Genomic DNA, 22027 nt, shown 5'->3' with positions numbered 1-22027 from the left:
CAGCTGCCACCCAAGGGTGCCGGCAACTGCCTCCCCAGCAGCTCCCCTCCAACTCACCTTCTCAGGCCCAGGCTCCAGCTGCTGCCTCTGCTCCAGGCAGATCTGCCCAACGCGGGCCAGCAGGTCGTGCGGGGGCATGAAGACTCGGGAGGTCAGCAGGAAGGTGAAGATGAATGTCCTCTGGGGAGGGACATAGAACACAGGCCATGCCATAAGGGGCACCTGCATGGCCCCCACCTCGGGCATGGCACTGCTGGAGTCCCTACACCCTCCTCTCCTGACTGCTGCTCTACCCACCTTGTGCCCCAGGACGACCCAGAGGCCTGCGGGGTGGAGCCCAGCTGAGGAATGGGGGCTTCGTGTGGCAGAGAAAGCCCAGCCGGCGGGGGGCATGGCTCGCATGGCAAGGGCAGGGCTGGTCAGTGGGGGCGTGGCCTGTAAACAGGAGCATCCCTGCCAGCTCTGAGCCCCACCACCTCCACAAGCAAGCGTGTGCCCGGGGACACTGCTCTGAGTGGCCAGGCCTTTCTCAGTCTAGGGTGCCTGCTCCTGGCTCTACCCCTGAGCCTGAGCTAGGTGGACAGACGGGCATGGCCATAATGGACACATCTGCCCACACACCTGGGCCAGGCAAAGGCACTGGCCCTGCATCTCCACACTGTGTGGACTTCAGGGCCATGACTGTCCTCATGGTGAGGGGCGAGAATGCCCAGCTGGCATCCTGCTCCACAGCAGGCAAACAAGGGGATGGTCTCTGTAACCAGGGTGGAGACAGAACCATGGGTCCTTGCTCAGGTGGCTGACCCCTCTCCTTCCGGACCGGGGGTCTCATGCACAAACCAGGCTTCTGTTCCTACATGTCCTTCCCTCCCCTGGGGCTGGCAGCCTCCAGTGCCCCAGGGGCCGTCCCAGCTGCCTAGCCCCAGTGTCCCCTGCTGCTCTGCAGCTTTGTCCCCTGACCCCGAGCCAAGTCCCCCTGCATTCCTCCCCAGGCCCAGGCACTCACATCAGGGTAGTAGTCCACAGTGGGGACCAGGTGCTCCATCAAGGCCTCCAAGGACCCGGAGACAAGGCGTCCGTCTTGGAAGATGAGGTCCCCAGCGCCACTGCCCCTCTCCCCCATGCCGGGCTGCACCTGTCCGCTACCACCGGGCCCAAGGATACCGGAGAAGACCACAGATGTCTGGGGCATAGTTTCCTGTGGAGGAACAAGGCCATGAGGCTTGGGGCACTGTGGGCCTCCTCCCAAAAGCCTGCAGCAGTGTGTGGGGTCTGAGGAATGTGTCTTTGGCTCCTGCTCCTGCATACCAGGCCTGACCCTGGGGTGGCACCCAGGCAGAGGGTGAGTATAGAGAGAAGTGGAGAAAGCACAGGACCCGACCCAGGTAGGCAAGGGTTGGTGTTGGCCATGCAGCTTCCAGGAGAAGACAGGTCCTAGGCATGAAGACAGCCGGTATCAGGTCCTGCAGCCCAAATATGTGGAAGGGGCAGGCGGGATAGTGGTCTGAGGCCTGGGCTGACCACGTTCCCAGCCTGGCATTAGCAGGGACCAAGGGCAGTATCAGAACCTGAGGGCATATCCTGCCATAACCCAGGGGAGCTGGTAGGCTGGGTGTGGCATAAGAGGGCAGACCCTGAACACAGAGAAGAAGCCCAGGCCGGGGCCAGGGAAGACCCAGGACTCAGAATGAGAGAGGGCTGTGAGGGGGCAGAGCCCAGCAGGGCTTGGTTATCCAGGCAGGGACTACAGTATCCCTCCACTACCACCTCATGCTGCAGCCTAGCCTCTGCTAGGAGCTCTCGGGAGGCGGGACATGGAGCAAGCCCCCAGGCCTGTTTCCCCACTGCCCAAGGCAGCAGATCAGCACCTGGGAAGCCCACCCTCTTGCTGGCCAGGAGACGCCCAGATCTCAGGGCAGTGGGCACAACCACAGGGGACTGTGGGCCGGTCACACAGGGTGGCCCCACCCTCTGCCCATCCTGGCCCCACACAGGCCTGAGACCTTGCTGGCTCCTGTGTGGTGGCCCTTAAAGGCCCCATTGTCGGGAGGAGCTTGCTCAGGAGGTGGTGGACAGCGGCCCATGGTAGCCTTGCCGACTGCCACAAGCCCAGAGCCATGCTGGCTCAGTTTCTCCACTGTGCAGGCACAGGTTGCCATGATGGCTCCACTGCTCCAGAGGCCCAAGGCTGCTGTAGAGTAGGTGGCCTCGCCCCGTGCCACAGCAGCCAGGGCCTGCACCTCACTGAGGAGCAAAGGGCCTGGGCCCTGAGCTCAGATGCACGGGTGGGCAAATGGCAGAACACAGCTGGCAAGGAAACCCTGGGCTCCACACCGGCCAGGCAGCCCACCACCTCCAGGAGGCCTCCTGGGTACGGCTGGGCAGCTGGCTCGAGGTAGAAGCAGCTGTCCTTCCTGAGTCCCTACACAGGCCCCAGGGCTGCTCCATGACCACCTGTGTGGTGAATGGTACAGGTGGCCCCATCACTCCTATCCTGCTAGGCCTGGTGCCTCACACAGGCTCAGGCCCAAAGTGGGTCCCCAGGTGACAAGTGAGGCACACCTTGATCAGGACCCACCCTTGGATCATAGAGGGAGTGTTCCCTCTGCAGATGCATCAGGCTGTGCTGTGGGAGGCCCTAGGGGCACAGTCCTAACACCCATGGTGTGCAGGGAGCCTGGGTGAGCAAGAGCCATGCCAGACTTCACCCAGAGCTGTTCCCTCTGTGTGCGCTCAGCACCCTGCAACCCATGCAGGCACCTGGACCCACAGCCGACCCCACACAACACTCTAGGCCAGGGGTGGCAAACCTTTTAGAGCTTTCAGTGATGAAAACAGCCCACTGCAACACACATACCATAGGTTTGCCAGCCCTGCTCTGAGCCCTGCACGGTCCGCAGGCCAGCAGCTCATGCCACCCCCCAACCTCAGCCCAGGCCTCATTTGAGCTGAGAGTGCTGTGCAGCAAACCTGGGTGCCCAGCCAGGTGTGCACCAGGACCACGTGGGACATCCCAAGGCCATCCTGAGGAGCCTGACTGGAGTCTGGGGGAGCTTGGACTCCCCCTCTCTGAGGTCTTCAAGGGCCCAGGAAGCCCTGGCTGTGCCTAGCACCTAACCCACTGCAGCACCAGGCATGGCAGGGCCCCGGCTAGGCAGGGCCCTCAGTGCATGTGTCGGGGCAGGCTGCACCCGACAGCCAGCGGCCCTCACAGCCATCCTGTGCCGACGGGAAAGCAATACCTCGTAATTATAGAGCAGTCGACACAGAGAAGGTGTGAGTGACTCACAGCTTCCTGAAGAGCTCCCCACCACCTACGACACATGGGCCACCAGGGGGTGGAGACACTGGGGCCCAGGTCCTTGGAGAGGGAGGGTCCTCTGCCAGCTCCGGTAGCCAGTCAAGGCCTCCCTGTGTGGGGGCCAAGTCCCACTGCTGGGCCTTGAAGGGGATGGAGGTGGCCACCTGCCCGGCAGCAGTGCAGCAGCTCCCTGCCGGCCAGACTCAGCAACCTTTCAGTAGGTGCCTGGGGCAAGAGGCCTGGGGACATGGCAGGCACCTTGGCTTCTGAGAATTCTCAGCCACCACAGCACATACACACAAGGGAACGCAAACACACACACAGGTGAATATAGGAACACATGCAGGTGCACAACAGGCACACAGACGGTCACACACGATCACGCCTAGTCACACACAGGTGAACACCGTCACACAGCCGCACACACAGGCACACATAATCACACAGTCACACACCAGGTGCACACAATCTCATACACAGGTGCACACGCGGGCCGACAAGTGCGCACACCCATGCACGTGTAAGGGACAGCTGTGCCAGAGCAGTGGGGGCCCAGGCTCACAGCCTCTCGGAACTGCAGAGCTGAGAGTTGGTGCGGAGCCTTGGTGGCCCAGGGCAGTGACTTCAGGAGGGGAGGGAGGTGTGGGGCGCTGCCAAGGGGCAGTAAGCTTCCTTCGCATCCTCGCAGGATGTGGGGTGCCAGTGTACTTCCCACCCGCTTCCCACGTGGCCCCCAGCATCCCAGGCAGCACAGAGGCGGGCACCTGACAGACACAGCTGCTCTGGGAACAGGCCAGGCCACTGCCCCGAGGAGGCAGTCAGGCCCACACACGCCAGGACCCTTCGTGCCCCAACAACGTCCTCCTCCCACTTGCTACCTCCACCTGTCCCAGTGTCAAGTTGGAGGGTGACACCTGCCACCCAGGAGCCTCTGGACCCCAGAATGGCCCTGTCCTGGAGACCCGGGGGCCCGGCTGTGCCCCAGCCTCACTATGCAGGGCTTGCTATGTGCGGCATCTTCGTGTCCATGCCTGTCCGGGCCTGACCACACAGCGCCTGAATGTCCTAGATGTGCTCCCTGCCCCCCAGACCAAAGACCAACCCATGGGCAGGGCGACACGGCCCTGTGGCCCCCAGAAAGACTGACTCCTGCACACAGGGTGACAGGCCTGGCAACCCGCCATGCTGGCCGGAGCAGTGACACCACGGCACTGCCCCCTGGGCCATGTTGTCACACCCAGGCAAGAAGGTGAGCAGGGGAGGGTGGTCCAGCTGGGCTTCAGGCTGAGCAAGAACTGTGTCCTTGGAGCCCTGGAGGGTCTGTGGCATCTTACCCATGCCACCACCCTGTCCAGTCCCAGGAGACTGTGACTCAGGTCTGTCCAGCCCAGAGGGACCGAGGCAGCAATGTGGGAAGGTAGCCAGGTGTCACAAACATCACCCAGCACAGCCAACCCAGGATGGGCCAGGCCTCCTCCATCCACCCGTCCGTTCTCAGGACACTCAGGATTCTAGGTCCCCGGATCCTAGTCTGCAGCTCTGGGAACCGGTGGGAAATGCAGACACCACGGGTCAGCCACCCTTGTGTACTTCAAACATCCACCACAAGGGGGCAGAGTGCCCAGCATGGTGCGCTCCTGTCCACAGCAGAGCCCACGGAGACACCACTCATCTGGGGATACGCAGGCTGCTTGCCCTGTGCTGCCTCCCCCTCCCTCAGCTCTGCCCCACTGCTCCATGAAGGCCTGGACCCTCAGGCCTCCTGCCTGGGGGTGGGCGAGCGTGCCTTCCCACAGCATCCTGCGCAGGCTCCCAGGCGTGCAGCCAGTGTCTTGGGGACAGGGGACTGCGTGCATGGGGGGTGGGAGGGGCAGCATTCTGAGACGGCGATGCGGGTTCTATTTTTCAACTCAACAAGAGCGGAGGCTATTTTTAGCTCAGCAAGCTGCAGGCATCGCAATTAGCAGCTGAAGATTGCACCTCCTGCCAGTCTCACCCACCAGGAGGGTCCCCAGGGGCTGGGAGGGGTGGCACCCCAGGCTGGCTCAGAGGCACAGGGGCCATGCCAGCCACCTGAAGCAGGGCAGTGACACAGCTGGTTCTGCCAGGGCCACTGTGAGGGGACCAGGTCGCCCTCCTGGGCTCGAGATCTGGTTCCTGGGGGTAGGGCTGGGGTGCTGCTCAGAGACCTGCTCCCTGAGCATTTGTTCATTCATTCATTCATTCACTAGTTCATTCATTCACGCACTCACACAGGCATGCTGGCAAGGACTGGCCAAAGCTGGAAACCAGTGAGGCAGCTGCCCTGGACCTCCGGCCCCTCACACACCCTGGAGCAGGCAGCAGGCACCAGCAACCTCTTACGTCAGGGCTGCCTGCCTGGGGAGGCTCAGGGAGTCAGTCAGGAGAGCTGGGCAGGCGTGGGGGGTCCTACCCTAGGTGTGGAGGGGTGGGCGTGTGCCCCACTATCCCCATCTCCCCTGGAGCTGTGTCCCTAGCCCTGGCCCCACCTTCCCCCAGGCCCCAGTCCCATCCCTGCCTGGGCCTGGGGCACAAGTGCTTAGTGTGGGCCTCGGGACCTGCTGTGCCTTCATCAGTGTCCTGGGCCCCAAAGCTGCCACCACCCTGGTCCCTCCACAGCCCGCCCAGCCTGCAGGGGCACCCCTAGGACGTTCCCCTCCCCAGCCCAAAGCCCCAACTGGTCCCAGTCCTGTCTGTGGCCCCACATGGTGGGAAGGGTCTTGAGTGGCTATCGGCCACCATGATAGTTTTTGTCCTACAGCTGCCCACTGTGCCCCAGTGGAGGGTGAGGTGGACACTGCCCTTTGGGTCCCTCTGGACCCCCTTATCTCTGACACAGCACAGCAGTGAGCCATGCCACAGGCACAGAGTGGACAGGAGCCGCCCCTGCTCCTGACAGGTGGCCATGCCCCACTGGCCTGTGGGGTGGGAGATGCCTGGGGGCCTGGGCTATGCCTGGGGCCCCTGGGCTCTGCAGGGTGGGTCCTGGGGGCTATGATAGCTCCTGGGCCCCATGTCATCCTCCCAGCCCAAGGGCATCAGCTGGCCAGGGGCTGAGGGCCGCCTCAAGGTCGCCTCACCTCAGGATGCATGACAGGCCTCCGTTTACCTTGCTGTGACTCCAGAGTGGCTGCAGAGCCTCGAGAGGCACCCTCTCGACACAGGCCAGGTCCCGGGAGCAAGGCCCCAAGCTCTGCAGCAAGCTCATGTCCCGGCTCTCAACGTTCCCCCCTGTGCTGGGTGCTGCCCATACTGGCTGAGGAACCTCACCCTCGCCCTCACACTCCCAAATGTGAATTCTGCCAAGCCTGGGCTTTCTCCTCTTTTCTTTTTCTGTCCAGTCAGCTTCTTCTGGCAGCTGCTGGGGACAGATTGTCATTGTCCACTATAATGGTCCCATTCTTGAGGCTGGAGGCCCGGGTGGGGCAGGTGGGACTTCTGAGGACCCTGCCCTTTCCACCCTTCGCTCCCCCTCAAGCCCTGGGGGCCAGGGTCAGGCCACCCCAGGGATCACCGCATGAGGGCAGCCTGGGGCCTCCCCAAGGCCAAGGTTTCTGGGAGACACTCCCTGGGGGAGGAGAACAGGCAGGCTGTGTAGGCTCCGCCCCAAGCAGCCACCAGCCCCCGGACAAGCCATTCTCTGCAGACGGAGAAGGAGGTGCTGCTGTGAGTATGACCAGCATTCGGCCACAGACAGGACACGGGGCCAGGTCAGAGGCACTGACTCCATGGCTGCCTGTGGATGCTGGGGTTGGAAGAGGACCATGCAGTTCTTTTAAGTGACATCTTATCGGATGGAGCAAAGTTGCTTTGTGTGTTTAGAAACAAATAAAGACAGCATGGGCTGTCGTCCTCTTGGCTGGCCGTGGTGCGTCCCTGGCCACAGCCTCTGGGGCAGGACAGGGTTGTGTCCTGCAGTTCAGCATGGCCGCCTCTGTCCTCCCCAGGCTGCTTGCCCCAGCTTCTGGCCTTCAAATGAAGGACAAAGGTGCTAAGGGCTGAAGCCCCCATCCCAGTACACAGCTCCTGAGGGGCAGGGCTGGGACTGGAACCTGCACCACGGCACTGTGGTCAGATGTGTGGTAGGGCCAATGTGAGCTGCAGGGAGAGGCCACCCTGAGTGTGGGGCCACAAAGCCAAGTTTGGCCTGGGTCCGAGGGCCATGCTGGGCAGCTGAATCATGCCTTCCCCAAAACTGCCCAGGACTGAGTGACCCTGGCAGGGTAGCCAGCTCCCACCCCACACCACTGCAGGACCAGTGCTGACCAGCACAGAGCAGCTATGCTACTGAGTCACCTAAGATCCACATCTGGGCCTGTCACTTCTGTTGCCACATAGCTCTTAAGCCCCCATCCCGCAAGGTGCCAACGTGCTCTGCGTGGAGACAAGGTGGTGGGAGCCGGGGCTGGAAGTGCAGTGGGTGGAGATGGGCAGTCACATCACTGACCGGCCACATAGTAATGCCCCCACAAGCCCCAAGGGCCAGGCTGCAGAGTAGGTCACGCTGGACCCCCGCTCACTGCGCCTCTCCCCCCAGGGACCTTGTGTCCTTCGTCCCTCACAATCAGCCAGCATGCGCAAGGGTCTCCCGAGCCCTGTGAGCTGCCCGAGGAGAGAGGCCGAGGGTGGCAGGAGTCCTGAGGCATCATCAGAGGCATGGCTGCAGTGGCACCAGAAGGGGGTCAGTCATGAGGACCAAGCCCTGCCCTGTGGGACCTCCAGGCCAACAGTGTCAGGACGGTGGGAGGGAGGCCAAGCGGGGTCCGCCAGGGGCCTGGTGTCCAGCTGAGAGTAGACAGCAGGAAGCCCTTTTCCTGTCCCTGTTGGAAGCAACCTCTGGAAAACACAGAGCTGTGAGCACCTCCTTGCGGGCAGGGGACAGTGGAGGGCGCCAGGACCCACCATGATCCCGACAGGTGGCGGATGTCCACCCTTGAAATTCTGCAGCTGTGTCCTGGGCCCAGGCAGTCAGATAGCTACACAGATGAAGCCCAGATCCTGGGCCTGAGAGCCAGACAGGCACATCCTCCTGTGCAAGTTCCATCCACACTGTCCATGCCACTGGGGAGCTGAGGGGACAGAGGGCAGGGACACAGCGTCACACAACTAGACACTCAACTCAACCAAAATAAATCGCCTACAGGTTAGAAACATTCCCTAAACCATGTCTGTGTGAAAGAACAATGCAAACTCCAAACCCAGACTCATCAGAAAGGAAGAGAAAATCCCACGTCGGGTGACAAGGACGATTCAGCCAAAGCTGTACACAGAGAAAAGTCGGGGACTTCATGCGCCTTAGGAAAGCAAGATCAAGCTCTCAATCCCAAGGCCCAAAAGGCTCTTAAACAAGACAGGCAGCCGCAAAGGCGGTGGAGAAAGGTCCGGTGAAGAGGCACATAGGAGGATTAATCCGAGAATGAGCCCAGCGCTGTGTGTGAAATTCCAAGCAGAATGAAAATGCACCAAAGAAGTAAACTCTGGGTGGCCAGGCAGCTCAGGGCGGGCGCTTGACCAGCTCACAAGGCTGGGCTCAGTCTTGACCTCCAGCATAGCCAGAAAACCTTAAAAAAGAGAAGTCCTGGGAATTCTAATCCAGAAAAGGAAGAGAGGAAGGAAGGAAATGCAAACCTACACTGGGCGTTGAAAGGGCTCTCACTGTGAACATGGAGAAGAAACTGTAAAAGAATCCACAACGATGTTAGACACAATAGGAGGCTTTGGGATATTTCTAGGAAACATAAATAACCAGACCAGACTAAGCATGTTTACAATCCAGAGAACCAATAACCACATTCAAATTACGTTGGCTGACAGCCAAGAAAACCCCGGGAAAAATGGAGCAGAGCCGATGTCCATAGTGAGTATCCCAGGCTGCAGGGCTCGGGTGACCTATGTGATCTTAAACCATTTCCATGACACAATCCAGGTTGAAACACCAGCCTGCTCATCCTATGGAGCCTCCGTGACCATGACTCAAGCCAGGACAAGTGTGTTCCCACTGGGCAGTCACACAGATTCCTACCTGAAACTAGAGAGGAAAAATTTTGAGAAGCAGCAAAAGGAACTCGAGCAGCATGGGCACAATGGAGCCAGACCCCAAAGGTTATTCCAGGATCACAAGAAGGGCTTGTCTCAGGAAAGCTCACAAGTCAGCACTGGAACAGGCCATGGAGGACACAGATGCTTGTGCCGGACCCGGGCCAGCCCCAGATGGGTGCTGAGTATCCATTCCCAGTGCCTGCTCCAGATGAGTCCAGATGGGGCAGTGGTTGGTGAGGGGGTATCTGTGTGCTCGGGGCCAGCTCAGACTTTGGCAGTCAAGGCCCCTCATTCCCAGGAGGATCTGGCCAAGGACAGCTCTAGACAGGACAGCAGGCAGGAAGCCCAAGAGTAGGGTTGCTGCTTGGCTGTGAAAACAGAGGACAAGGGAAGGCAGGCCAGTGTTTCTTTAGCCTTTCATGCCGAGACCTCACCGTGCAATTCCCACATGTACACCCAAGATGCCTGTCCTAGGTTCCTTGTCACGGGACAAAGTACCCAACATCTGCAACTTAAAGAAGGAGATTCTTTGTCATTATATTGTATGCCTACAGTGTACCAATGATTAGAATGGATAATCGATAATGCAAAATAGGACGAAAAGGTCCGAAGGGGTAGGGGTAGTGGGAGGGGCAGGGGAAAGGAAAGAAGAGAAAGGAAAAATGCTGAGAAATGGAAAAAGTGGAAATAAAGTCTTTGTAAATAGGGAAGGGTGGAGGGGGTGAAGGGAGGGCTAGGAATGGGGGAAAAATAAGAACCAAGATGCATTATGTAAAGGTACAATTCCCAGTGAGAAATGGAATTGTGTTGTATACCTACAATGTACCAACAAAAGAATTTAATTTTTAAAAAAGGGGATTCTTGGCCGGGGATGTAGCTCAGTGGTTCTGCCGCCTGCCTCGAAAGTGCAAGGACCCGAGTTTGATTCCTGTACCGAAAAAAAAAGAAGGGGATACTTATTTTGGCTCAGTTTTAGAAGTTTCAGTCCTTAAAGGGTAGAAGGGCCTGGCAGAGGGGAGCTGCTCGCCTCACTGTGGCCAGGAAGCAGAAAGAAAAGCAGGAGCTGGAGAGGAGACACAGTGAACCACATCTTCCCACCAGACCATCCTCAGGTAAATGGGCAAACAATACGGGGTTGATTCACAGGCTGGGATCTCCTGTGGCAGCAAAGAGGAAGGAAGTATTCTTGTGCGTTCCAATGTGGACGGATGTGAGAGTCTCATGCTGAGCAAAAGGAGCCAGAGCTGGAGGCCTGTGTGTTTTCTCTCGTTTATATGAAATATCTAAGACAGCAAATCCACAGAGTCATGACTAGATCCGCAGTCTAGGGGTGCAGGGTAAGAGGTTGCTAGTCATGGGTACAGGTCTCTTTCTGGGATAATGAAAATGTTCTGAAGTGAGATGCCACATGGGCATGGTCCCACAGCGCTGAATCTGCTAAGATCGCAAAGTTGTGCACTTGGAATGGGGAGCTTGCCACTGTGTGAGTGATGTCTCAGCTGTTGAGAAAGGAGGGTCATAGGACCACCCCTAGCTCCCTCCATCCTCCATGAAATCAGGGAGAGAGACCTGCCACAGATTAATCTGCATTTCCCTAGCTGTGAATAAACAGCTAATGAGGTTTTCCCTCGCATTGCCTGCATCCTGTTGTTTTTCCGACTCACTCACCCAATGGTCTGTCCCCTGCTGAGGTGAAGGGCCCTCCCATGCTCCAAGCCTGGCAAATAGTTGACCATAACCAACCAAGTCTGGCCCTCATGAGGCTGCTCTGCTACAGGAAGACACAAATACCAGACCACAAGTGCCAAGGGGAACCCCAGAACGGCCAGGATCAAGAGGGGTGAAGGGCAGCTTCACATCCCCAATCACATGACTTCTGGGCAGAGGCCACATGACCCAATCCACGTGTCCCAGGGAATGTCACGTACCAAGCCTGGAGCAGGCGCACCCTTGCCTGCTGAGGAACGACTAGGGACAAGCTGGGTACAGAGGGGAGAACAGGCCCTAGGGGGCCACACAGGCCTGGTCGAGGGCTGTGCCCACTCCCGAGGGTTGCTCCACAAGTGACAGTCATCTCCCCTTACCCACGAGGGGTGCATCCGAAGACCCCATGGGTATCTGGAACCATGGACAGCACTGAGCTCTGTACCTACTGCTTCCTGCTAGATGCATGCACCCATGCTAACCGGGTCTCTGCGGTGGATCCAGGTGCCAGAATCACAACTCATGTGGTTTTGGGCCACTATCGAGTAAAATAAGGGCAACCTGAACACCAGGCCTGTGAGGCCTCGGCAGGCAGCCCAATACCTGGCAATTGTGTGAAGACCTGCAGATGGGCGGCATGGACAGCACCGATATGCTAGGCAGAGGGCCGGCCCACATCCAGGTGGGATAAAGGGGCAGCGAGAGCTCTCCCTGCACCCTCAGAATAGCATGTGATTTAAAATGTGCAAACTGTTTATTCGTGGGCTTTTCCATCTGCTATCTTTTGGTCACAGTGGACTGTGGGTAACTGAACCACGGAAAGCAAGTCAGAAGATGAGGGGCTGCTTCACCCCACCTGGTGACAAATGATTGGCGCTTACCCACCCTGAGTTTGGGGGCTGAGGGACTGCAGCCAAGGTGTGGGCAGGGCCTGCCCCAGGCCCAGAGGAGCCCCTTGCCCCTCCCAGCTGCAGGACAATAACCCCAGCCACCACACGGCCTTATCTCTGCCTCTCGGGCACTGGGCTAAGGGCCCAGCCCACCAGTGTGGCCTTTCTGTGACTCGACTGCATCCGTAAAGGGCCTGCTCAGGTTCCAGGGGATGTGGGTTTGGGAGACACTGGTCGCCCAGGCTAGGGCCCCCTGCAGGGCCTGGAATCTGCCTACGGTAGTCCCTGTGCTTTGCCCCACATTTTCCCTGCTTCCAACAGGGCATCTGAGTGGAGCACAGCCCCACCTAACCTGAACCACTTCACTTGAGTCAGCTGAGGAGGGTCAGCTTGCCTCAGAGAGGTGAGAGGCCCTCGGTGCCCTCTGTGCCCTCCAGGGACGGAGCTGCCTGTGTCCATGACTCCACCTACTGTGTGGCACCTCCCCACTGGGCACGCAGGAGCTGCCTCAATTATCAGCAGTGTCCATGTTCAAATCGCCCTGCAGTGCCAACCCCACAGTTACACAGGACGCTGCCAGCGTCTGACTGGAGGGAGGGAGGTCTGCCCCAGCACACAGGGTGAGAAGGGGCAGGCTCTGGACTCTACTGAGGACCAGAACTTGGGATTTGCTCATCTGTCAGTGAGGGTTTGAGAGGAAGCAGCTAAGAATGGTGTTGCACTGTGCCTGCGCTGAGGAAGGAAAAGTGAGCAGCTTGCAGGGGTCACCACGCCACTCCTCTGGCTCCTGCCAGCCTCAGGGACCACAGCACAGAAGGCGGGAACACGGGCTGTCCCACGAGGTTGCCAGGGGTGGGGGAAGGAGCCAGGCAAGAGTAGCAGAGATGGGGGGCATGAAGCGGAGCAGGTCCTGGTGAGGGCATTCTGAACAGGATCCAGTGTGATCCTGTGGGGGCGGGTGCCAGCCCTGCACCCATATGTGACTCAGCACAGAGAGGACAGGGCTCAGCCCGGGCTGCTGGGTATGGGTGTGGGGCACAGAGACACAGGGGACCACCCGGCACCTTAAGATCTGTGTGGTTCCTCTGCTGGCTTCTCCCTTTCGGAATGGGACATCTACTCCACCCCACCCAGCAGGGCCAGGCAGCACCCTGTGCCACCAGAAGCCTTCGAGACCTCCACATGAGGTCGCAGGGACATGAGGACAGCCCCTGGCTTGGTACCCAGGCACACGCCAGGGGAGTCCTCCCTGGGCCACCAATGCCAATAGCACAGCAGCCCCAGCTCAGTGGCTGCAGGGACAGCAGCAGGCAGCAGTGGTTCTGTGTTAGGTCAGATCTATGGGAGGCACCTGGGGACTGGGCCAGTGATGTGAAGACGACGCCCAAGAGCCGGCACTGGAGTCCAGGGCTGACCAGGGCAGAGGACACAGATCCAGGCTTGGGGGTGTGGGCAGGTGGCACATGCCAGGGCCCCTTCAGCCAGGGTGGGGGAGATCAGGGTGCCAGGCCCAGGGGCACAGTGGGGTGGGGAAGCTGTGCTTCAGGACAGGTGGATCTGTCTCAGCACCCCCACTGGCCTCCAGGAGAGGGTTCTAGCCCCTGCCTGGGGGCGGGGTGGCAGCCGGATACAGGTAAGGACACCAGGCAATGTGCAGACCCCAAAAGGCTTTGTGGTGTGGCTTCATCTGCTTGCTCAACCAGTCCAGCGACTTCTGGGAGCACTACCACAGGGCTTCTTCCTGGGGATGCAGCATCTCTCCCCAGCCCAGGCTGCTGGTGTTTAGGAAAAGGAGCCAGGGGCCATCCATAGTCCAGGTTTCGAGAACTTCAGCATGGTGTGGGCAGCAACCCCTGTGCAGGGGGCCTGCAGCTGTCTGGTGACGCTCAGCACCTCAGGAAGGTGGTGCAGGCCTCAGCTCCCGCTGGCTGCCCCACTGCCACACAGGTTGGCTCCACCACCACCACCCCCCCGACCTCAGCTGCGCCTGGGCCAGGGTCCCTGCACAGCACCAAGTCCCTGTCCACAGGACCTGGGCTCCCCGCCACAGGCCAGACTCCCATGTGTCCTGTGTGCCAGTGCCCAGATGGGAAAGGCTGTGCTGAGGGCTGGGAGTTTGCCTCCATACTCCATGCTTGTCTGGGTGCAGGAGGGGCTTGGCCAGGGCCACCTGCGGCCCCCACCCTGCTCGCCTCCCTAGTCCTGAGGCGTTGCCAGGGCAGGGGCAGCACGTGACTTATGCCAGGTCAGCTGCCCACGCTGCAGTCCCTGGGCCGCAGGGGCTGTCTCTGCCACAGACAGGCCCACAACTGATCTCCAGAGCTTGGTCTCCTGCAGAGGGGACTCCATGGGGGCCTCTGAGATAGGGAAAATCTTAGTTGCCTTTCTCATTGCTGAGACAAAATACCTGACACCCAAATATAGGCAGGAAAGGTTTATTTGGCTCATAGTTTGTAGAGGTTTCAGTGCATAGCGGGCTGGCTCCAAGGCAGGGTAGCATGGCAGACAAGCATCGAAGAGGAGAAACAGTTCATGGCAGGCAGAAGGTAACAAGGCAACAAGGGAGCTATTTAGGGTGGGCAGCACTCACACCCTTAATCCTGGTGCCCTTGATCCTAGCACTGCACCATGAATCACTCCCAGTGTCACACACTCAAGATCCAGCCACCTCTGAAAAGCCCCACCTATGACCACATGAGGCTTGGTGGGGGACCTCTAGACACAGCCATGATAGGGAGGTTATCTGGGATCACGCAGCTTGTGGGTGCTCAACACCAAGGAGCCCTCCCAGCCTAGCTGCGGTCACAGACACAGAGATCCAGCAGTAGCACAAGAGGCCCAGATGCTGCAGGGCCTCCCTCAGATGTAAGAGGCCAGAGCCAGACTCTCTGGGCAAAGAACCTATGGGAGCCTGGGAGAACAGGGCCTGATACAGCAGAGTAGCAGATCCCCAAGAACATAGTTCTGACCCATGGAGATCCCAACTTCCTGGCCTGCAGAGCCACATGACAAGAAGACTTGTTATGGTAGCATCAGGAGACACAGATGGTCCCTGGGCTACAGCAGCTGGCTCTGCCCCTGAGCACCAGGGGACGCCATGGTGGTGCTGATATCTCACCCTGCAGCCACCCTGCTGTGTCGGAAGCTGGGAGCCAGGGTCAGCTGTGCTCCAGAAAGGGTGAGCAGGCTCAGGGGCTGCAGGGGCAGCGGCAGGACTGTCACAGGGCACCAGAACAGCTGGGGACTCTGAGGGGCTGTGAGGGGATGGAGCCCACCACCACCCAAGGCTGCACCCCTGGGTCTTCCAGATCTAACTCCCTGGTCCAGCACTGCAGGCCATGGACCACCCTTCCCATCCTCCTGCTCCACCACAGGGCTCCCTGTGCCCACCCCACTGTCCACCACAGAGCCAGGACAGCTTCCCCAGGTGTGGACTAGCCCGGCACCAGGATCACCCCTAGCTGGAGGAACAGGCCCTGGCAGGGTATTCTGACAGTCACTCAGTGCCAGCCAGTGTCCCTGGGCTCAGAGTGGAGCTGCTGGCCTTGGGTGACTGTGGCAGCCCTTCCCAGCCCAATGCAATACCAACAGTGACACTGGAAAAATCCTCATAGATCCAGCTGCCCACCCCAGGGCCTGCAGGAGATCCCTGCACCCCATTCCTGGCACAGTACGCTGGGAATGTGGAAGGGTTCCTCCACAGGCAGCCACATTCCAGAGGGCACGGGGGATTTCCTGGGAAGCCCTGGCCACCACTGTCACTGTCCTGCCTGCCTTAGCCCTACAGCCACCTGGATCTGGCTTGGTGAGGTAAAAATGCCTGGAGGGAAGGACAGTCACTGCTCAGGGAGGAACAGCTGGCCAGTCCTGGAAGGCCCTCAGGGACAGGGCCAGCACTCACAGCACCTACTCTGGGCAGTTCCATCACAGGGGTACCTCCCTCCTGAAGGAGTGGCCACTTCATAGACCCACACGTGGGCTGGAGATGGATAGAGCACACTGGTCAGGCCAGAGAGGAGACCAACACCTGGACTCCACGGCAGGGCACCTGGCTGCAGGCTGTCCCCTGGACTGCAGGAAGAGCCTGGCCTGGGCCACCCACGCCCCCACCCACTGACACTTGTCCAGGGCCTGGCCCAGAGGACCAGCACACTGAGGCCCTCTGTGGCCCCCAATACCCTCCTCCCTCCGCGGGGACCAGCAGTAGGAACTACTTCGCCCCTGCCCTCCTCCCCACTCTCCTAGTTCACACTCCAGCAGAGGCCAGCGCCAGAGTCCTGGCCAGCTTTGCCTGGAGCCTGGGTAAGAGCAGGGAGCCCGGAGCCCAGGGGCAGGAAACCACACAACCCCACCCCAGAGAAGGGGCCCAGGGCTGGGCGGTCACATGGGCAGCTGGGGCCCGGCCTAAACACAGAAGAGGTGCAGGTCTGCGCCTGCCAGAGGGCCAGGGAAGAGACTCCAACTCACCAGGAGCTTGGGTAGGTGCCTGGGGATGGGCGGGCTCTAGGAGAGCAGGGAGCAGCTGGAGTGTGGCAGGAGGGGCAGAGCCTGGCAGGCAAGGGCCAGGGGCGGGGAGTAGGAGAGGGGGTGGGGGGGCGGGGGGGGATAGGAGGGAGGGGCTGGGCCTAAGAGGGTGTGGCTGTGTTGTGGGCAGGGCATGCCAGCTGAGGTGGGGCCTCGGGGAGGTAAGGAGCACTAGAGCAGGGCCTAGTAGGGCGGGCGGGGTCCTGGGTAAGGCCAAGCAGATAGGGTTGGATGTAATGGCTGAAGTAGTGCAGTTGATGGTAAGGGTTAGGCCTTGGGCGGGGGGCAGGGGCCAAGAAGGCAGGTCACAGGGCTCTGCCAGAGCAGAGCAAGGCCCAGGGCAGGTTCATCAACCCCCTGGGTGGAGGGCCAAGGTGCAAGTCCATCGTCCACATCCATCAGTCAGAGGTCTGGGCCAAAGGCTAGGAATGTGGGACAGCTCTGTGTAGCCAGGAAGCCACTGGAAAGGGCTGCAGGGAGTGTGCGCGTCCAGCTCCTCCCTGGACGGGAAGGGCCGGCTCCTACTCCCAACACACACCCAGAACCCAGAGGAAAGGGCCCACCAGATGGTGATGGTCCCTGGTATGTGAGGGGAGGGCACTGTGGCCTGGGCTGGGTGAGGGAGGAGCTGCACCTGCCTTGGGTAGACAGGGGTCCCTCTTGACCTCCCTTCAATCTGCCCTCCACACTCCCCAGGCCGTGGCTCCCTGCTCACAGAGTCCTACCAGGATCATCATGAACCACACTACATCCCGTGGGACCATATATCTAGGGAGGTGGATGCCCCAGGCTGAGTGCTCACTCCTAGAGGCCACTCTTTTCCTACGGGGGTTACTGGGGGAGCTGCCAGAGGCCAAGTCCCTTATGGCGGGGTGGCTTCTGTGGACTCCTGGCCTCTGAGCCTGCCTGTGCCTCTGCCGAGCAGAGGCCCTGGGGAGGGCACTCGCTCCCAGCATGACACCCCCCATCTCCTTCCCCTCCAGGGTTCCCTCCACCTCCTCCTTGGCAAAGCCAGCAGCCATTTGTCAAATGAGCCACATGGACAGCTCCATGGGGTGCCACTTCCACCACATCTCCTAGATTGGGTACTGCTTGGCCCAGGGCAGTGAGAAAGATGCCAGGGAGTGAGGTCGCCCAGGGGTTGTGGGAGCCTGTCCAAGTCTCAGTTCCTACCTGCCAATTAGGGGACGTCAAATCTGGGTCATCTGTGCAGAGGAACTGGGCCATGACACCAGGAAACACTGTCTGAGCTGAAGATGAGAGCCACCCCAAGGCCACTGTCATGTCCTCTGCACCCTGGGGACCCTTGAGGATGGATCACACTCGGTTCCCAGCCCAAACCATTGCTCATCACAGGCAACACTGGCCCCGACTCCCCTCGCTGTCCTGGCCAGCCTGTGGTCCCAGCAACTCTGCAGGGCTCAGTAGACTTGGAACCGCAGGCAAGGATCTGGGAAGTTCCAGAACCATCCGGCAGAGTCTGGCCAAGGCGTGAAGCCCAGGCTTCTCAGGTGTCAGCAAGCCCCAGAACCCCCAGAGGACCTGTGGAAACATGGTGGCCCTGGCACATCCAGGAGGCCCAGCCAGGGTCCAGCAGTTCCCAGGGCTGCTGACAGCTGCCCAGGGACTCCACTGGGAGGACCATGGATCAAACAGTGTAGCTAGGGGAGCATCCCCTATCCTGCACGAGCCGGCATCTCTGCATCCTTGAGGGGAAACACCCCAAGGTCAAATAACTGCAACATCCAAGGACTGGTGGAAAAGCAGGCTGGGTGCCACTCCAGTGTGGCCACACAACAGGGGAGGTCAGCTCGGTGACTGTTGCCCTCCAGAAGACAAGGGTGCTGGGGAGACGGCTACCGAGAGGGTGGCCACGGGACAGGGAGTGGCTAAGCTACAGAGAGCAGCAATGGGGAAGACGGGGCCATGCCAGCCCTGGAAGGTGTTTGGTTCCCACGCACAAACCAACTGTGGCAAAGTCTCCAGACAACGGAGCAACAGTGTGTGCTGTGTGACGAGAAACGCTATTGACTGAAGCGATGACGGCCAGGAGGTTTAGTGAGAAAATGTTCACATTTGCATTTTGTTTTTTTGAGTCCACATCCAAAAGTCTACAGGGCCCATGACTGAGGTCAGTGTGCAACCAGATACTTCACCCAAAATGAGAAAGAACAAGAGAAGGGGCCAGGGATTTAGCTCAGTGGTGCCACAGCCTGCCTCGCAAACGCAAGGTCCTGAGTTCAATCCCTGATACAAAAGAGAGAGAGAGAGAGAGATGGAGAGAGAGAGATGGAGAGAGAGAGATGGAGAGAGAGAGAGATGGGGGAGGGAGGAAGGAAGGAGGTAAGGAAGGAAGGAGGGAAATAAAGAGAATAGAGAAGGGGGAGGACAGTGCAAGGGAGGAGGAAAGGAAGAAAAAGAAGGAAGGGATTGGACAGAAGGGAGAAAATGAGCACACGGAGCAGGATGGGGACTCTTTGTGCTGAGTGCCGGGGTGAGGAGGTGGGGTGCTCACTGCTCTTTCCACGTTTCAGTACGTTGGAAATTTTCAGATTAAAAGTTCAGTTTGAAACACGGCATCAGCACATGACCATACCATCCGGGCAGCAAACAGGAAAGGCTAGAAATAAGCCGACACGCGTGCCACACTGCTCGTGCTCAGGGAAGGCGGGACTGGAGATGGAGGAGGGACGTGCTGGGAAGCGGTGTGGACACACGCACACAGGAAGGCTTCGGCTCCACCCAACGGCTCCAATAGCCACACTCGGAAAAGGACGCTGGAGGTCTAGGACATGCCAGGACGTCTCTCGGAGCAGAGAAGTCCTTTCTGTTCATTTGAACCCTGAGAAAATACGGACTGGCAACCACTCGTGACGCACAGAAGCTAAGGTCACAAGACTCCCACCTTATGTGAACACTACCACACCCCCAATCATCCGAAACACAAGACAGATCTCGCTACCTACATTTTAAAAATTCTCCAAGCAAAATCCTAGTACACACAATTAACACAATAAATTGAGGAAAAAAATATTTTCAATCCATCCTCCAAAGTATTGTTTCCTTTCTTAAAGAGCTTCTGTGCACCAATAAGAAAGCAGCCAGCGCCCTGGCAGAAACACTGTCACAGACACCAGACGAAGGCGGGCGACACGCAGGAGAGAAATGCTGACTGAAACCACAGTGGACACCTCTCAGCAGACGGTGAGGGCGCAGGGGCAGTGGGCACCACGCACATCCCACAGAGTGGGGTTAGCACGGCAGGGAGCACCCACCACCACGCACCCACATCAGCTGGCAGCACAGCCCGCGGGTCCAGCCGAGAGGCAGCATCCACCGTGACACCCGCCCCTCGGGCACCAAGAGTGACATTCTGCGTGTACCCGGGGAAGCCCAGGACAGCAGATGACATGGTTCCCACTGCAGCAGGGGCAGCCTGGGCTGGGGAGACCCCCAGTGCCCTTATGACACGACACTGGGCTTTGTGCAGGAGGTGGGGCAGCTCTGCCACCACCTGCTGGGGACCCTGAGGAAGTTACGTCCCTCGCTTCCTCCCATCTGGGGACAGGGCGGGGGGACACTGACCTGTGGCCTCTCTGTCCCCTGCCTCCTGCAGCATCTTCGGGTGAGGTGGACCAAAGGTAGCCTGGCGCCCGTTGCCACGGCAGCCAAGGACTGAGAGGCAGGAAACTGAGGCGGAGCCAGTGCTGCCACCTACAGAGGATGCAGAGCTGCCTTGAGATCCTCGAACCATGGCTCCAGGACACACACCAATGGCTCCAGTCCGCCCAGACCGTAGCACACGACAGCCTGCAGGGCCTTGTGGCTCTGGAACCAGGCCCCTCAGGACTCCCACTCCAGCCCAGGACCCCAGTGACTCCTGGGCCCCACTGCTTCCTGAAGGACCCCAGGACAGGTGCTCCCCACCAGCTGGTCACCCCAGGCCCCGCTCCGGGTGTCACTGTTGGCTCACCCTATCCTCCACCTTCCTAAGCAGGAAAGATGGATCCCGCTCCACAGAAAGGGAAACAGGCCCAGAACTACAGACCTTACACAGTTTAGTGTAGGCTTAGGCTGAACCCCAAACGGATAATCCCAACTCCCACCTTGTCCCTTCCACACTCTCCCACCTGTGGGAAGGCCCAGGACCCACGGCAGGACTCTGCTCCCGTACCCCGGGGTGGGGCCCCCTGGATGGACCATTCCTGGCAGTCAGGCCAGGCTGGGATCTGTAGCCTTTTGGCCCTGGCTGTGCAGTAGTGATGATTTCCCACTGGGGACACCGTGTGGGCTGCTGCGGGGAGCACACTGTCCACCTCGGCTGCTCAGCAAGTCCCATGGGCCCCATATAGGGGAGACAAGGCGCAGAGCAGGCCCAGTGGAGGCCACACCACCTTCCACCTCATCCAGAAAATCCCCCTGCCTCTCCCACAGTATCCCCATCACCCTTACACAGCTCTGGGGCCACACATGGGGCTACTGAGGCCAGACAGCCGCATGAAGCCCTGGTGTCTGCCGGGTCACCAGCAGGCAGCCCCAGGGAGTAGTGGGGCCCTGCCCCTCAGGCACCCACAGGCCGCTGGAATCAGCCCCTTGCTGACCCCATCCCAATGCCCCCCCGGAATCCAGCTCCTCCCACAGGCCAGCCAGTTTAGGTACCACCATGACCACACCTACAAATACTCTCCACTGCTCCCCCACGTGCTGTATGATCCCCGTGTTGCCGCCTCCGGGCCCTTTCTTGTGCATTTCCCAGACCCGGCTTCAGAGCTGTGAGTTCCCAGAAACATCTCCAGCCATGCCCTCAAGAGCCCACCTGCCACAGGGCTGCTTCTCTGTCCACCAGAGTGTCACAATCAGCGCACCTCTGGCCGCCCAGAGCTCTCCACGGGCCCTCCTGCCTTGCTGGGGTGGTCCAGAGGAAATACAGGTTGCAGGGTCCCTGCTAGGACCCCACCCCAAAGTGCCCTGTGGAGAACAGCCAGGCCAGTGCCTTCCCTGCCACCCGGGCCACTGTCCACGGCTGTGCTAGCACCCCCGAGGGCCTCAGCTCGAGTCGCACCTCTTTCCGAAGGTCCAGGCCTGCATGGGCAGGGCTGGTACCCACAATGTTTACAGGTTGGGCTGGCCTCGGGGACGCAAATCTTCATGGAGCTCAGTGGGGTCCCTACTGCAGAAACAGCACAGGTAAGTCCCACCTGGATGGTCACATGGGTGATCTGAGTGTCAGAGGCCCGAAGAGTCCCATGGGCAGAGGACGGGGGAGGTCCCGAGATCTGTGTTACCTTGGGAGGTACCCCCTCCCCATACCCCCGAGCACCCTCCAGCACCTCCCCTGCACCCCCAATACCTCCGGCATCCCCTAGCACCCTGCCCAGCACCCTCCCTAGCACCCTGCCCAGCACCCTCCCTAGCACCCTCTGCCTCCTCCTCCACCTCCTCCTCAAGCCACTCTTTAGCAGCGTTGCCAAGGCAACTGGATCCAGGGAGAACTCTCTTCAAGGTAGAGTCTGAGGGTGACACTGGGAACGGAAGTGGTGGTGACAAC

General features: G+C 59.8%; 1 protein-coding gene across 10 annotated transcripts in view; it reads right to left on the bottom strand.

Moving 5' to 3' along the window:
• Rasgef1a (RasGEF domain family member 1A) overlaps positions 1–22027 on the bottom strand; it is a 99283-nt gene that overhangs the window by 6000 nt on the left and 71256 nt on the right. For 8 of the 10 annotated variants that reach the window (XM_087210746.1, XM_087210744.1, XM_021251631.2 and 5 more), the window contains 2 exons: positions 1007–1198; positions 58–180 (listed from right to left, as the gene is read on the bottom strand). In XM_087210746.1, coding sequence (XP_087066872.1) covers positions 58–180; positions 1007–1192 — 309 coding nt within the window. In that variant the 5' untranslated portion in view covers positions 1193–1198. Of the gene's footprint in view, positions 1–57; positions 181–1006; positions 1199–6431; positions 6597–20064; positions 20194–22027 lie in introns of those variants that run through there. The other 2 variants (XM_087210743.1, XM_087210738.1) reach the window with 2 other exon arrangements.

This window comes from Heterocephalus glaber, unplaced genomic scaffold (genome assembly GCF_053883595.1).
Source record: "Heterocephalus glaber isolate CG9 unplaced genomic scaffold, H.glaber_assembly_v1.0 deba00001195, whole genome shotgun sequence".
Classification (NCBI taxonomy): Eukaryota; Metazoa; Chordata; class Mammalia; order Rodentia; family Bathyergidae; genus Heterocephalus; species Heterocephalus glaber.
Note: the sequence above shows the minus strand (reverse complement) of the source record. Positions and strands in the feature narration are given on the sequence as shown.